Raw genomic sequence first — 18,272 nt, forward strand, 5'->3', positions numbered from 1 at the left:
TCTGGTATAAACAAACAGTAAAAGGTGAAGAACATGAAATTAAGTCTCAGTTGAACATACTATGATTATGTCCTTCAGGCTAAGGGAGACGGATCATTAAGGGAAGTGAATAATGGAAGAATTGGTGGAATGAGATTGTGGGAGAAAACGAGAGTACCCTAATAAAACTCACGGACACGATGATATCCACCATAAATGATGAAGAGATCGTTAATTAAGATAATACTGTTATCATACATCTGATCACTTTTATTCATCACGCTCTCTATTCGTAAATAGTATAAGGGATCTGAAAATTGAACTAGCTTTTTTATGTACATACAGTTTATTTACAAATTACAGAATTTTCAACAAAAATAATAATGAATAGATCAAAAAGTTAAGCACTTTACAACGCTAAGAGAAAAATGAAAACTCATCTCTCATGTCATAGTATCCAGCACCTTATCATAATTTTAGCATATGCAGAACAATATAAAGCAAAATATATTTTATAAGGATTACATATTTATTCAATGCCTCCAAAACTTATTAGTAAAATTTACGAAATAATTTTTATATCAGAGTAAACCATAAAATCAATTATGTATTAAAGTGTGATTTAATTGGCACATACGAATTATGGAACTTTAAACTGAATCAGCAACAAGGGCGAAAAATTAGGAATGAAGAAACGTATACTTAGTTTCTTACTATTATACGAGAGGCATTTCATTCTGGCAACATAATGGCATTTAATATCAGGAATAATTTCTACAGATGATATTAAGATTTGCATTTACTTTATTTTACATATATAAAATAACTTGAATCTAAGCAGAATGTAACGCAAAATGAAACTAATGATTGACTGACTATCCTACTTAGTTAAAAAAATATTCTAAAATATCTAAGTGGACCATGACTCGATTTCTATTAACATCCTTATACCTCCTGGAAGCATTGCGAATCCTGTTTTTGTTACAACTTTTAATAAATACTGAACCATTACCAGTCCAAAGCAAACTTGCCAGACAAGATACTTTATAACGTTTTCTCAGAAGTATCATTTTCTCAACCAACATCTTAAATTACTATGACCAGTAATATTCAACCATTAAGACCCCCATCTTGATTTTTTTTATTTCTCACTGGGACATGAGTAACTGGGCACTGCGCACTAATCGCGCAAATACATGTGTAAGTTAAGATGGAAAGTGTAACATACTCTTAATAATATAATGCCACCTTATTTTATTAATTCGAAATGCACCTACAAACTGAGATTTCAACACAAAAAATCTGTGTCATTTTGATAATATTTCGTTGTTTAAATTTCTCTTTGATTATCAACTATGACCACTGACAGGAGTTTTGAGCATCACTTTCACTTTTATACACAGTAAGTTATTCTGCAAATTACTAGCGGCAAGAATTCTAATGTAAATTTTCATGTGTCGTATCAGCTTCTATAGAGATCCCGGTTTTACTTCAAGAGAAACTAGTTTCAATTTTTGTATTACATTTATTTACTGACTTACCACACAATGTGTGACCATTTTAGATAAAATACTGAACACCGAACATCCTGGGAGAATAGTTTCTTTTTCTTTCTTTTTATTATTATCACAATTTCTTAAGCTTTTCATAAGTGGTCAAAAGTGTTCATAGTCTGGCAAGCCACAAGAAAAAAGAAAAAGAAAAAAAAAAGAGAAAAGGTATAGCTATTTTCTAAAAATAATTAGAAAGACTTGACATGTTTTTACCTTTTAGAAACAAGTGATCATGCTGAAAGGCGTGTAACCCACAAACTTCCCTTCTTCAGGGTGGGTATCATTAAATAACAATGTACAAAGTGTAATAATAATAAAAACTAGCAGGCTGAAAATTCCTGTCTGTTGATTATAGCATTACATAGAATATGAGATCTTATATATTCGTTTCTGTAAAAGTTGAAAATCCATTCAAATAAATACCTGTATTTCACTTTCCTTCAAATAATTCTACAAGAATAAAGAAAAGGAGCAATTTTATGATCAAACCTGACTTAAATTACCCCTTCCTTGCTGATACGATTTGTTCACACGTATATGTACGGGGAGTTCCTTTGTAGGGCACTCCACACTAAACATATATATTTAATTAAAGTGAATCTTTATGGTTATTTTTACGTTAGCTGTCAATTCATCTATATGTTCTTTAGTTTCGCCTCATAAAAACACTGACTGAAACTTGAAAGTACCTATTACGAATTAATTACATTGATCCCTAATAGGTATTATGATTACATTGATTGATAAATATTAAGGATTTACAGTTCTCTCTTCTTATGATCACTATTAAAGGATATTTCGGAAGATACTCAGACATACAAAATTATGAACCATATCATTTGATTTACGTATTCTCTACATGATCATCTGCACAGTGTAATGGTGCAATTTTGTGAGTTTTACGTTTTCCTTAATTGCATAATTTTTATTATACTGTGTGATATAAAATGCTACATATACTATTAACATACCACTTTAACTAGTCCATAGAAAAAATCAAATACAATGATATTATTAGTAGACTTGCGTTAAAAACTTACACCACGTCCATGATTTTCCTTCGCTAAGCATAGACTTTAATTTATAACGCGAAAGCCGGAAGAGGTACATTTTGTATCCCAACTACTTTTTGGTTTATCCTTAGTAGCAACTATTTTTTGATGTTATAGTTATTGATTTATTCTAGTTTTCTATTATTACTTTTCTATTCTAATATAGGGAAACTTCTTTATATATATATATATACCATTTCTGTACTGAACCCTACTTCTAACTGTCCACTGTAGGAAATCATATGCAGATATATTGTAACACAATGCAAACTAGCATCTATTATCTTTGAAATTGAATTTTTTTTTTATTTATTTTTTTTTAAAAGTTTAACGTCCCTTGATTATGTCCCTTCGATTAAAAGATAGGTAATTAATGCAAGTCAATGATTGTGAAACTATATTGTATGTGCTCTCCCACCGGGAATCGAACCCGGAACCACGTCTACAAAAATCGCACGTGCTAGTCTCTAGACCAGTCACGAGAACTCTATTATATTTGCAGAATAAATATCACTCACAAAGGATTTTACATATATCACTTAGATGATCAACTGAACCTGAAATCGTTTTCTTAACTGCTCTTGCAGATATTTACTTGCCATTTTTGTATCACACGTAAGGACACAAATCACACACCAATATTTTATCTGTGCAATGTATACCAAACGAAATAATATAACCGATAATATTGTAATAACAATAAAACAAACAAGCAAAGAAACTGCACAATAACTGAAAAATGCAGATTCAAATACTTTCAACTAATAGGAAAAAAATACTATCTGATAATTGGCGAGACACATGCAACCTGTCACATATTGAAATAAAAAACGAAATAAGAAAAATCCATACCTAAAGGAGTACATTTTGGATATCTCGCATTATTGTAAGAAGAAAATATGTTATTAGATTATTTTTATCAAAAAGTTAAGAGGAATTCTATTAAAATTTAAAAACTACAATTGTTCAAAACCCAGAGAACGACGACTAAAATCAGAGGCTTGGGACACAAAAAGTACACATTCGACTTCCACCGGTTAATTGAACGATATTCTCTAAATTGTTCTGGTCAACTTTTTTTCCTTTCTTAATGAAATATCCCCATGACACTAAAAGTAAGCAATATTACAAAGAAGGCATCCACCTATTCGTAAACGAACTACATAAAATATAGTGACAAAGAAAATAAAACATTTGAATTCACAACTACCTTTCCTTCTATTCATTTTAAGTTCTTCTGTCATGGTCCTGTGACTATGTACACAAATCTTACAAAGTTATAATCCAACTATGCCTAACGAGCACTTAACAGACAATAACGAACTTTACAGTATGATTCTAAGTTTGTTTAAATTTGTCATATTCAAAGTGCGGAAATACTATTAAATTTTATTATTATTTACCCAATGACTAATATTATGGTTCACTGAAATTGTGTGAATATATTCAACTACTACTGACATTAAAAAGAACGCTTGTCCAACAACTTAGTTCCACATCATTTCGTAAAACCAATACTAATTATATTTAACCACTACGCACTGTTTATAAGGAGGGAAAAATAAAGAAAAAACTAGCGCCATAACAAGGCATCAAAGTTATTAAATATATCAAATGAAAGTGAATACCATTCAAAAGAAAGTATGTAGTTGCAACTGATATTTTGATTTGCCAATTTCCATGTCGTTTCATGAATAGAGCGTTCGCTTTTAGTGTGCGTGTGGATGCTTTAGCTATTTAGACTTCATCACATTTTTCATCCTATATTGATCATAGATTCCATCAAACTAAAGGTTAAACGTGTACAATGCTGAACTGTACATATGCAACTTTTGGACTGCATACACCACTTGATGGAATGCTTTATTTTCACCCGATACTGCTTCAAAAAAGAGAAGTAAAAAGTACTACACAGTGGCATCTGGCACTTTTACCACGTTCGATTCTCAATGATACAGAATTATTCGAGTGGAAGATGTCATGTAATAAAAATATAGCTCACGAAAAGCCATTATTAGAATGTACTTCATAAAAAATATTATCAGCGTTGTAATCGAATGAATTCATTTCACGAAACTAGACCATGGAATGCATACTCTTATGTACGTAATCTCAATGCATCAAATTTTATTTCTATACTTCAGTACATTTCTGATATGAGCAGTTTTCTATTTTATATAAAAATTACGGAATTATCTACCTGAACAAACAATAAAATCAAGTAATCTTAACAAGTTTATAAAATAAATATATTTATTTTAATATTTGATTATGTGACCATCCAACTTGTCACTTCACATTTCCACACACGAAAAAAGTAGATACAACATATAAAAAAAAGTCACCATGTCTCTGATACAAACACGAATAAACCTAAGTGCATGGCAGGACCTAAGCCGACCAGCCAGTGATTTTAAGTTGGGAGACGTGTAGTCAGCACATCGCGGGTCCCAATACAAACAGAAAAACATTGGTTTGAATTCATCCCTCACAGCTTGGATGTTACATAAGATATAAATTGTACTCGCAAATCTCGATGTTCAGACTTAGTGTTTGTTGAAGCGAAAGTGGATAGTTGCCGAAACTGTTACACGTTAATTTTTACAATAAACATATTGTTTTGCTCAGCGAGTAGTTTAAATCAAATGAAATTTTATGTTTGAGCTGCTATACTGCGCGTAAGTTCAGTAATCACATGGTATTTTCATTACGCCTGCATGGTATCAATATTTAGTAACACCTAAGTTTACACCCCGAAAAAAAAAAAAAAATGCTGTAAATGTAACTTAAGTATGTACTTAAAATCTAGATATGTTGGAAGAAATGAATATGCCTACATTTCCAAGCAAGGTAATATCCACATAATTTTCATGGAACCACGTAAGACTTTATTATAGATAAAAATATTGTTCTATGTGTCGGACATGAAATACTTATAGGTGATAATTCCAATTAAGCATTTCCGCACTACCTACAGAAACAATTACAAATTGATAAGTTAATACTTCTAATAAATAATAACATTTATTCTTGCCAGTGATTTAAAATTTATGAATCATACTGTCTTAAGTCAGTACCAAAAACTCATTCATCAGCTCACCACAAATCGAATATATTTCTTACAAACAATATCAAATGATCAATTTCATATCAAATAAATATAGACTATTTATCTAATCAATGGTTCGAAATATTCGAAGAGTAGATTGCTATATGCCTCTTGAATATAATACTCTCAGAACTGCTGTCTTAACTCCCAGAACTTAGTTCTTAAATTGAATTTTAAGATATTTTCGTAGCACATAGTGGAAGTATGTTGTGAACATTAACTTACAATATCACTGTTACTTCCATTTGTTACACACATAAACAATTAACAGTCTTCATATCATACAAAAAATAATATTGTACTTAAAAAAAGAGGAACAACTTTCCAAAAATTATTATATTCCAAATTCATTGAAGTGTATATCAAATCAAAAATCTAAAAATTACTACTTATTTATGGCATAAAAACTATTTCTTTTTAGTATTATCAATGTGAATAGTCACTGAAAAATATTCAAATGCAAAAAATTAATTTGTCATTACGCATGCACACAAGTAATTTTTAAAAATCAACAAACTTAACATAATATAAAAAAGAAAATATACATAACTATCGTTGTTTGAAAATAAGAAGAAAATTCACATCATTCAGAACACATATGGTAGAATTTGTCATTTGAATCCAAATGGTCTGACAAGGTTCCAATGCAAATATACATATATATTTATATATTCTTTTACAAATATAAAACAATGACTACTGAGCATTTCATTATGTTTTCAAATTGTTAGAACACATAGTAAACTACTCTCTTTATGTACAAAACTACTATGCAATAATCTACAAAGGTAGCAACATCACAAGCTATAATTATAATGGGGCTATTATGCAATTCAATAAACAAAGAATGTAAATATTTATATTTTTATAAAAGTACAAAATCATGAGAGCACATTTAAAACTTCCTTCTTTCTTTCTCAAAGCACTTTAAGTGTTATATCAAACTGATTTCTATCATTGGACTATTTAAATACATACAGTATTACCTGTCTGTGCGAAAATAAATCACGACAATATTAAGATAGAAATAAAAGAAACGTTCGATTTACCAAAATGAAATCTTCTGGCAGATTATCGAATTTTACTAATTCTTCTTTCGGAAGTTTTGCCCTTTAGAAAGGAAGAAAAAAAAAAAAAGGTAAGTTATGTTTGTTTGATAAGCATTTATGTAAACGTTTAATTATTGATGTAATATGCTCACAGATGATGTAAAATATCACTCCAATACTCAGATTCAATTCAACAAATTATAGCAAACAGCAATCATTGCATTTATTAATCAATAACGTGTTCCTGGTAACTTCATTATACCATATATGCAAAGCAAGATTTGTCAAAATTTTCTTTTGTCAAATACAAGATGGTGTGCAAAGATATGTCCAAATTTCATGAGGTCATTCATTCCTCTTAAGAACATGCAACAAAAAAATCTAGATTGAAATATACGTGATACCGTCACACACGGTGAACCACACGACATGGCACATGCCGTAAGGTTTAGAAGCAGAAGCGGATGGGCTATCAGTGAGCCTGAGACACATTGATATGCAGGAAAGAGCATACCGTAGGCACAGTTAAGGGGGTTGGAGGAGTGATGTCAAATAGCACTAGAAACAATACTTAATTAACAGAACCTTGGCCCACGCATCTCGGAAGAACACAGGGACAGACGTAGAGCAACACTGTGTGCAGTGTTATTACAGGAAGTGCTTAAAATGGCCACAATGGCGCCGAGACAGGCATGAATCAAGAGATGTTGCAGCGCCGAATGGTGTTTCTTCAGATCATGAACATCCTCGGTAGTGATAACCTCTCATTTTGTACATGCTACATGCATGTCTCGGTTTCAATCATCTTTGCAGCACAATGGGCGTCCTGACATCCAATGAACATGTTCTTGAACACCCCGTATATCTCCAGGACAGTACGGTATCATCTAGACTGATATTAAGTTTGAAATGAATATGGAATATACTTAATCTGGATTTTGATTTTTAATAGGAACTGCAATATTCACGGAACATTTGAACTGATGCACAGTGGGCTGGAATCCCAAAAAGCTGGTCAAAAGTCAAACAACAAAATTTCGATATGCGAATTCTTCGGTCTTGGGTCCAATAGTAGAATGTTTCAAGTATCATATTTCGTTAAAACATCCGTCTCTCTGTTATATCTGCGGAGCAGGCACTCATTTGAAAAGTGCCGTTTGACCGGTTCGGATGTAGTGAACATGAACGTGAAACAAACACTTTGATTTAAAGTATCGTAACTTCGTTAATTTTCAACATTTTTTTGGATTTTCAAAATGGATAAAACAGATGAACGTACGTAGAATTGGCATTTAAATAATTTAAGCTGAGAAAATAATTGAAGTTATCACAAATTATTATTAAGTTTAACGCAAAATAAAGAAAAAGTAACCAAAATTAGATAAGTGCCCAAAAACAGTTATGAATTCCGCATAAATCTATCGACTTATTTATTTTACGACATACGCAATACTACTAGTTAACTGAAGTCACAAAATACAGCTGTCCATAGGTGCCCTTGCAAACATTATGCACGTGTTTCCCAATAGACGTCCAGCATACCACTTTTTAACAATATTTGTAATTTGAAACTATAGCAATAATAAATACATATGTTACTTTGCATATGTTATATTGCAATTTACTTCATAATCATTTTGAATGTTGACATTCTGACTTTACAATCGTTATCAGCAGTCTTAAAAATATGATGAAAGTAGTTTTCAGCCTATTTGGAGAAGTTTTAAAAATGTTTGCCCCTCACATTGGATCCGCCATGTTGATTTTTTTATTTTATTTTTTATTTTTGTACTCATAATCGCTATCGGTAATATCGAATACCTATATATTCATAATATCATACAAACTGAACGTTTTCATATTTTTACAAGCTTTTTGGGATTTCAGCGCACTGTGTGACGTCCTGTTTCAAACATAATAATTTTGTGAATAATAAAAGAAAATTCATTTTTCAGATATACTGAAATATTAAATGCACTGAATGCTTACTAAATTGTGACTACCTACTTAATACTTTGTTGGTCCATCCTTTATTCGAAGGATGGCCTGGACACGGTATGATATAGGTTTTGTAAGTTGCTGATAACGTTTCCACGGGGATCTGACACAATATATTCCTGAAGGCATCCCACAATAAGACCACAGATGTCGGTGCATGTATCATGGTGTGAAATGCTCGTTCCACATCATCCCACAGATTTTATATAGGAATCAGATCCAGTGAGTTAGGGGGCCAATTCATATCCTTCAGCTCCGTGAAATATTCTTCAAGCCAAGTAAGTATAGTTCTGCTTGGTGGTACCGTGCATTGTTGTCCTGGAGAAAATTCCGTTTCCGTGCGAGCAGAAGTGTTACACTATAGAATGTAGGTGATCCCCTAACATATGAAGATACAACAGACGTCAAACTATAGTACATGCACACTAACGGTCCCAGTTTATGTCAACAGAAGCATCCCCAAACCATACAACCGTGTATAGTACGCACTATGCACGAAGGGTCCATACTTAATGCTGTTGGTGCCACACATGCACGCGCCCGTCCGAGTGGTGCAGCACAAACCACCATTCATCGGAATAATACACCCTTTTCCAATTATGTGTGGTCCAATTAGCGTGCTCCTGTGTCCAAGAGCGACGAAGTCGGCGAAGACGAGTGGGTCGTCTGCTATGGAACTTCGTATGTGTCTGTGTATATCGCAAAGTTACGTCGGATATGGGTGATGTGCATACAGGTTTCAACGTTTATCGCCATAGAACGGAAACGGTAACATATGACGAGTTGAGTTGATTTGAGTTTAGTGTCCCTTTCAGCAGCGAGGCTATATGAGACGTGGACCTATTGATTTACGTGGAATACGAACCACATGAGCTCCCGCCGGGAATCGGGCGCGTACGCTAACCGCTTAGCCGGTAACATAACGAAAAGTGTTTTTTAGCAAATAATTTGGTGTCAAGACAACATATCATAACTATCCACAACAATCTATCAAAGCCGGTGGTGGTTCCAATTTACTATTACTTCCGGTTCCAATACCGGTTTTTGCAAACGTTTTAGTGTCACAAGACTGCATGACTAATCACAACACTTTATCAAAGCCGCAAGTAGTTCCAATTTAGTATTACTTCCGGTTTCAATACTGATTTTTGTAGAGCAAAAATGGTAAATGCTGTCAAAATGTGTTTTTGCAATTGATTTAGTGTCCTTAGAATAGGTTGTGTTTGCTCTATTCAAACCGGAAGTGGTTAAAATTAGCAATCTACAATTTCAACGTTTATCGACATAGAACGAAGACAGTAAGGCAAAGCGCGCAATGGCTTTTTGATATGGATTCAGCGTCCGAGGAACAGGCCCTATCTTTGATCTTATCACTCTATTGCAACCAGTACTTGAAGATGTATCACTTTAAGTCTGAGTATTGAATTCGCATAGTTTGGAAGTCTTAGTTTCACACTGCGAAACGATATTTACTTGTTTAACTATATACCATACACATTAAATTATATACTTTAATTCTACTTAACTCATACTTTCTGAAATTTGGAATTTTCATTCCACGGATGACAGACACCTCGGAAACTTACCACGTTAATCTTCTCCTTTTTCCTCTACTGCTTCATTTTCTGCCTTTCCATCATCAGCTGCTGGCTGCTGTAACAGAAAAGCTTCGATTAACAAGAGCTACGAGTGTTTGATTGGAAGTGCAGTAAGGGTGAACAAGAACAGGTAATGCTTATTATCTACTAACTTCAGCAGACAAGGGATGATGAAAACGTTTAACATTTATATTAAACCATAGTATATATTTCAGTGTTCTGAAAATAGTCTCATAAATGTCCTCCGATAACATGATGAATGTACTATTGAAAACAGTGGGGTTGGCGGACGCCTTCAGCGTGTAGTGCCGCGTCCCACGGAATTACCCTTACTTAATGAAGAAGATGTATTCAACTCCTTAATCGTACGCAAACTATGTGCAAAAACCCTTTCCTTCAGGTGCTCCCAAAAGAGCTAGTACGGAGGTGATCGGAAAGCGGATGACTAAGTGAAATTACTGAAGTGTGTGATCACACACAATTAGGAACAATTACTGGAGCACATCAAACTTTATGCATATCGCTGAACCAAAATAGTGTCCATCAAAAATCTAATATGAGGAAATATCATACTTCGTCTAGGTTCTTGAGGAGAGAATCAATGTCCATTGCTTGCACATAATCTAGAAGTTCAAGATACTAATTTTACTTAAAAATATGCGCAATTTCACGGAACATGGTGTTATGTGCCATAGGCATTTAATCTCGCCGTCGTAGACCTTCCCACTGGTCTAGTGGCTAGCACGCGCGTCTTTGTTGCACGGGTCCCAGATTCGATTCCCGCCGGGACAACATTGGACAATCTTTTGGATTCCACCTTAAACTGTAGGTTCACGTCTCATAGAGCATCGGCGCTGAAAAGGGACGCTAAACTTCCAAAACAACAACCATCTACCTTATTAAAAGAGAATTTGTTAGTTTTCATTTCATGGCCCAATTAAATCAAAATTTTCATAAATGAATAAAATCTGACTAAAGCAAACACTTAGAAATAATAGGCGTTTGTTTTGCTCAGATTTTATTTTTATTTAAGTTATATTGCTTTCAAAGCTAGAATGAGAAATATTCACATATTTTGTATTGGTGGAAAGAATATGCGTTACCCTTCACAATGGAGAGCCAAAGAAACCACTGCAAGCTGCAACCATCACGAAACCTCCCTGAAGTTCGTCACCCTCGATTCCACAGAAAATGTCCAAACAAGTGATGAATTAACAGAATGACAACAGCACATGGTTCAGCAGATGTGAGGTTGAAATGTAAGTGTGGCCACGTACAGAAGTGACCAACTTAACATGTGTTACTGTGCTTTCTTTACATCCAACAATAAACACTGATTACAGAAGGGAGTTAGGATTTAGATTTCTGGGCTTTTGGCATCTATGGCCATTTAGCCTGTCACATAAGAGGGATGACGTCCCTCGGCAAGCACACTAACCGGGGAAGGGGAAGGAAAGAAGCGGCCTGGGACCTATGTTAGGTACCACCCCGGCATTTGCCTGGTGTGAACGAGGAAAACCCAAGAAAACCTCATTTAGAATGGTTGGCCTGAAAAAGCTCCCTACACTTTTTCGACCGAGTGACCCCCTCCCTCCCGGGAATCGAACACTGATTACAATACCATTAATTTCATCCCTCCCTACTCGCAACTTTAGTAAACTGAATGTTCCTAAACTATTGTTAAATCTATAGCATTACAATATCACGTAACATATTACCAAGGAAACAGTTTACTCATTTCCTTCTTATTTACTATTCCGTCTCTTACTGACCAACCCATTTCATTTATTTTTCTCAGATAGACTCTCTCAAGCATTAACCTGGCAAAATTATGTGGCGCTGCATTCCAATAATCAGGGTTCCCACTTACTTGGAGAGCACGCACTTAAGGACATTTCCAGGTTGCGATTTATAAATTTCCAAGTCTATATACAAAGTAAGAAAGCAACTATATTTTTTTTCCGACCAGAGAGTTCCTAATCTACTATGCATGTATATCTATATATCTATATACAAAGTGCGTGTGTGTATGTAGGTGGGTAATGAAGCTTAAAAAACAAACTGCTCTACCAAAGAGATACGTAACGTAAAAAGAAAAATGAGTTCTGAGAACAAAATTCCTACATTTCTCGAGTTTTTTCAGCTTTTCATGAAATTCTCTTACTTTTCACAAGTAAGCCAAATTCCCTGACTTTTCCTGATTTTCTCCGGTGGAAACTCTAAATTTGGTACATAACAGGATGCTTCACATCCCCCTACTCTGTATTATGTTATGTTTACCTTAGAGTGATAGCTGTTGTGGAATTACAAATGAGGACTATTTGAAGATCCTGCAATATTTTTGCACGTTCCTTCTTTTGTGCATATGAAACTGGCTACCGGTGAGCCTGTTTTAGGATCACAGGAAAACGTGCATGATGAACCATGTTCGGGCGGACCGTCTATAATCGACGACAACTTTGTACGTGCTGTTGACACCATGATTCGAGAAACTGACGATTCATAATTTCCACGCTATCAGTGTATTTTTACAAGGCCACGTTCAATTCTTTACACAACTGCCTGGAAAAGGTTGGGCTTCAATTACTTGGGCACCGAGGATCTCAAATCAACAGAAGTAACAGTGTTTTGATTTTTTGGATTGATATCATGAGAAGATACACTGATAAGCCACATCCGTCACGAGAAATGACACATGGGTGTCCAACATGACCTCTGAATCCAAGCAGCAGTTTTTGGAAGGGCGAAATATATCATCTAAAATTCAAACATTATTCCCAACTTTTTAGATTATAGCATGTGCTCTGGGCCAGACACGGTATCTTCCTTGTCGATTTCATGCAGCAAGGGACAATGACCAACGCCGCTGCCTACTGTGAGACCTTATAGAAAATTTACTGGGTTTATGAATAGATGCTCCAGCATGCTGTCTTCCAGAGGTCTACTGTTTCATAACCATGCCAAGTCCCATATTGCTCAAACACACTTTCATAGCGGCAATTACTCACCCCCATACATCCCAGACTTGGAGACAGACTGCCAACCTTCTTGCATCTGAAGCGGTTTCAACAGTGACGAAGTAGTACGAAAACAAAATCAGTCCAGGAATAATTATCCTTTCGAGTGCCTGAATTCTATGCAGTGCGTCTCCAAAAATGTATCTTCATGCTACGACTTATTTAAATACAGCGGAAATTACATGAGAAAATTGTTGAAAGCATATATCATCAGAGAATGAAGATATATTTGAAATGTTTAGTTATTCCTAACCTCGTGAGAACGCGCTTTTGGTGTGGAAGACCCAGATTCGATTCCCAGCGGGAGCTCGTGGTTCGGATCACACGTTAAGCTGTAGGTTTACGTCTCATATAGCTTCGCTGCAGAAAAACACGCTAAAACTGAAAATCAAATCATAATCCCGTGAAACGTAACATCACAATTACGTTACGAATCATGGTCATTCTTATCCTGGTAGAGAGGCAAACTCTAAGTTTATTTCAAGAATAGCCCAAGTTTATAGTTGTGGTACTTGGCCGCTGAAGACTGTAGTAGCCAATATGGCTTTTAGTAAATTCAAGCAGTCATTTCGTGTTTTACAATACGTAAGGACCTCGACCGTTGCTGAGATCCTAATGCAACTGAAGCCTCTTGATTTTTCACCTTACCGAAAACTTCACACATCGTAGATAGCAAAAGGTCAAGGACTAGAAAAATTTACTCAAAATTGTTTTTGTAGTGTTGCAACAGATGAGACTCTTGCGTATTTCAAAACACAACATGATTAATCACTTGCACTGAACACCATAATAATTATTATTATTATTCTCTCTCAGCGGCACATTACTGCAACTACAAGCGGGCCGTCATATTGTAGTCAAGTCATAATTTTACCAGGTTGAATATGAAGAGAGAGTGAAAAGATAGGTTTGGCAGTACAACTACTGGAGGAAGAAAGAAAAGAATCTTTCAGTTTAACGTCCCATGTTTATGCCTTTAGGCTGAGGGAGATGAGAGAAAGAAACAAAAATAAATGAAGAAAACTAACTCATCTTGTCCTTCTCCAATCATACTGCCACAGTCCTTGATGTAGACGTCACAGTTGAGAACATATGCCCAAAGACTGACGTACACATCAAACCTACAGTTATCAAAATAATGGGAACACTTAACCAAAATGCAAATTATATGATTAATACATTGTTGGACCTCCTTTGGCATGTAGTAAAGCTTGTGTTTCTACCCGGAATTGAGGCACACAACTCGTGAATGGTTTGGAGCGAAAGAGTAAACCACTTCTCATCGCTGTAATACTCAGTTGCGTCAACAGTGGTGGAAATGTGCACCGGATTCGTTCCTTTAAAACTTATTACAGATGTTCAATAATGTTCAGCTCGAGAGAATAGAACAGAAGAAGTGTTTAAGTTCATCCTGATGTCCTGTTCAAACTACACCTGAATATGTCTGGCTGTGAGTATCAATGCCTTATCATCTCCGAAGACTGTATTCTAGTTACAGAACAATATCTGCATTATAGGACGCACCTATTTACCTAGTATCAACTTACATTGACAGCAATTTGTCCTTTGAGGGCAATAATACTACAACGAAATCCATGAAATTGTGACTCATACCAGTGAAGCCACCGCTTGCTTATGATCAAAGGTTTCGAAATCGCAGTCCAACCGCGAATGTTAATATTATGCAGCTCTTGTCGGATTTATGCAGTCTTTATGCCGATTAGTTCTCTACATTTTCTGTGAAAATCCACTTCAATGTTCGGCGGTTCCTCTCATTTAGGTTTCCTTTCAGCCCACTATTTCTCTTCTCTAATGATGATTTGCCACGAGCCTGTATGACATTATCATTTGGACACCGTTACTCTCGATACACCTAATACACTAACAGTCTCCGACATATCTGGCTCAAACTGACAGCACGCCCTTTGAAAATCGGATGGGTCTCCTATTTTGCAAAAACAATGCCTGACCTATTGTACACAAGAAATTGTACTACACCGTCTCGTGTACTAATATAACCTAATACAACACTAACGCACGACATTCACTGTGCATGAATGACCAATGTCAGTAATTTACGAAAATCACGTGCTGCAGTACATGAGTAATTCCACTATTTTGATAACTATCTTTACCAAGAGTGTATAGTATTTCTAATTCAAGAACTCCACCTTTATTATGGCGAATTTTCTGTATCTTATATCTTGGACAGTATTTGTTTTACCACATCGTCCCTCAACCACCTGAAGATCCTTTCGCTATCACCCTATAATCAGGGACACTATCAAATCTCATCTGCAAAAGGTTCAGCCATGCAAAAACCCACAGAAAATAAAAACCTGTTATTGTAAAATTGTTTATTCGGAACTTCTTTTCTCAATCCTACCCCAGCTGTTTAACCCATACTGAACTGAAATTCAAAAGACTTTCCCAAAATTGTGATTTTCTCTCTACAGCACGTCAAGAGTAATAAGGACTAGGGATTCGATTTTTGGGCTTTCGGCATCTATGGCCATGTTAGCCCGTCACGTGTAAGGGATAACCTCCCTTGGCAATCACATATCCGAGGAAAGGAAAGGAAAGTGGCCTGGGACCTGCATATTAGGTTATCATCCCGGCATTCACCTGATGTGAATGAGGAAAACCAGACTCAGGATGGCTGGTTTGAGAAAGGTTTTATATTTTTTCGACCGAATGTCCCCACCCAAGACCAAGACGAGAGCGTTAGCGACTACGCTACGCGAGGTCACTCATGAGTAACTATATGTGCATATAAAATTAATAACATTATATTGACTCTCACCTGATCCGATCCTTGGATCTCTTTCCTTGCCTCTCCTTCTTGTCTGAAAAAGAAGAAATTCATCAGTAAAGAATTTCTGAACTGTGCGGTATGTGAAACCGAACTGCTCTCCTATTCGACACCATTCACCTTTATAGACGTAAACAACACAAACTAATTCACGGTTAAAAGTTTATAAAATATTTGTAAACTTAACCAACGTTTCTTAACACTATTCATGGTTGACTAGAAAATTCCACTAATTCACAAACTCTATTTTCCACAAAGTGACAAGCTTTTTTTTTTTTCTCTCTCTCTCTCTCTCTCTCTCTTTCTTTCAGTCAGTGGAAACAGAGTAAATAATTACTAACTGCTATTTAAACCAAAATATAAACCCAACCTTTTACAACGTGGGCTCACAATAATTTACAATATGAAACTCGAGGAAAAAAATTAAAAATAAATAAATAAAATTAATCAATTTACTCACTTTACAATGTACATTTATTTAGTCTATTTTTTCTTGCTTTCAGTTAAAACATGCAGAATTCAATTCAATTAAAACGTTCAGTACGTAAAACATACAGCAGAATAGTAAGATATAAAAATTATTCAGAGATCTATCCTCTGTACTTCTGAACAACCGGAAACACAATAATAGAATTTTAAAATACGTTCTCTTGACAAATTAAATCAAATAACTTTCCAACCTGTGGCAAACTAAAAATCCCAACAGCAAAAAAATCCCTTAAAAAATACAATGGTCGAAAGGAACTGTACAGGTACTTTTCTAGTCACTTTGGACTATGAATTTTTACAATTATCTTGTGTTTTCCTGTTGCGATTCAAACAAATATTTCTGCAATACATGGACGGAAGTCACCTTCTAAACACATTTCACAAATTAAATTAACACAGTGTTGTCTACGTACCTTTCAGACTCTTTGGATACCGTTTCTTTTTCAGCAGAAGCCTGTAAAATTAAAGGTCACTGTGAAAAGTTTTCATGTAAACTGAAGTCAAAAGTAACAATATATTTGTAAAAAGTCAAAAACACTAGTCATTCTATGTGTGAGTATTATACGTGATTTCCTTTTCATATTATTTACAAGAAGACCAAAGATAGGAGGCATGAAATAGATAGAAAGCCCACGCGCACAGATTTACATCTCAATGCCCTTTCAAAAATGTACTGATTTCGTTACACTGAGTTTTAAAGATAGAAGCTTTTATCAACTAGTAACAAAACCGTTAATAGATATAGCAGAAATAACCGATGCAGTAAAAATTAACTGAACATTTGTGAAAATACTCACACAGTAAATATAAACTTTTACAACGAAGGAAACAAAAACAAAACTTTACAACCACATTTCCATCTAAATTTAAAAAAAATACTCAGCATTTACTTCTTATTACTGTTGAAAAATAAACTGTTAGAAGAACTAATTATTATTGGACGAGCATGGAACTGCCCTTCAATCTTCCATTTGGCGGACAGATGCTCTACTACCAAACCAAAATATCTTAATTACTATTCTTGGTTAACCAAGTTCCTTTTATCAACTTAATCAAGATATTTCAATAAATCAGGGATGCAAATAACCACTCGCCCGGGGCGAGTAGTTCATCGGTTTTAAACAGTAAAGACTATAAACGTCACGATTGGGATGTGGAATATGGGCTGGTAGCGTTTTTCTTGGGCTAGTAAAATGTTGTCGCTTATTTGCATTCCTGCAACAAACACATTCATGTGTTGATCTACAAAATAAATTAGCCCAAGGAGATTGAGTATCTGCGCAATCTTTATTTTTAAATACAACTTTTTCTTTTGCCTTTGACATGAACATGGATTTTAATAGTTTGATCGTAATTTTGGTGGGGAGTATTTTACATGTCACTGACTGCTCTAAATTTCTTATTACTTTTTCTAGATTCTATTTTCTATATAAAATTTTAACATTACTTAACGAAATTTTTATTTCCATTCTTATGAACTACTGTTTGTTGATAAAATTCTGGATTATGTTATTCAACTGTTTATCTAAATTTCCTTATAAAATACAATTTATAAATGTTTCTTTCCACAAAATCCAGATATTGCTTCGTTTCCTTTTATCTCATCTCCAACATCT

The 18,272-nt window shown here is 34.8% G+C and overlaps 1 protein-coding gene across 3 annotated transcripts in view; it reads right to left on the reverse strand.

The window, feature by feature from the left end:
* Positions 1-306: 306 nt before the first annotated feature.
* Positions 307-18,272, reverse strand: part of LOC145686353 (SH3 domain-binding glutamic acid-rich protein homolog) — a 56,022-nt gene continuing 38,056 nt past the window's right edge. For 2 of the 3 annotated variants that reach the window (XM_081759603.1, XM_081759605.1), the window contains exons 4-7: positions 17,070-17,110; positions 16,159-16,201; positions 10,327-10,393; positions 307-6,803 (exon numbers count right to left, since the gene is read on the reverse strand). In XM_081759603.1, coding sequence (XP_081615729.1) covers positions 10,331-10,393; positions 16,159-16,201; positions 17,070-17,110 — 147 coding nt within the window. In that variant the 3' untranslated portion in view covers positions 307-6,803; positions 10,327-10,330. The remainder of the gene's footprint in view (positions 6,804-10,326; positions 10,394-16,158; positions 16,202-17,069; positions 17,111-18,272) is intronic. The other variant, XM_081759604.1, reaches the window with a different exon arrangement.

This window comes from Thermobia domestica, chromosome 5 (assembly GCF_964235325.1).
Source record: "Thermobia domestica chromosome 5, izTheDome1.hap1.1, whole genome shotgun sequence".
In the NCBI taxonomy this organism is placed as follows: Eukaryota; Metazoa; Arthropoda; class Insecta; order Zygentoma; family Lepismatidae; genus Thermobia; species Thermobia domestica.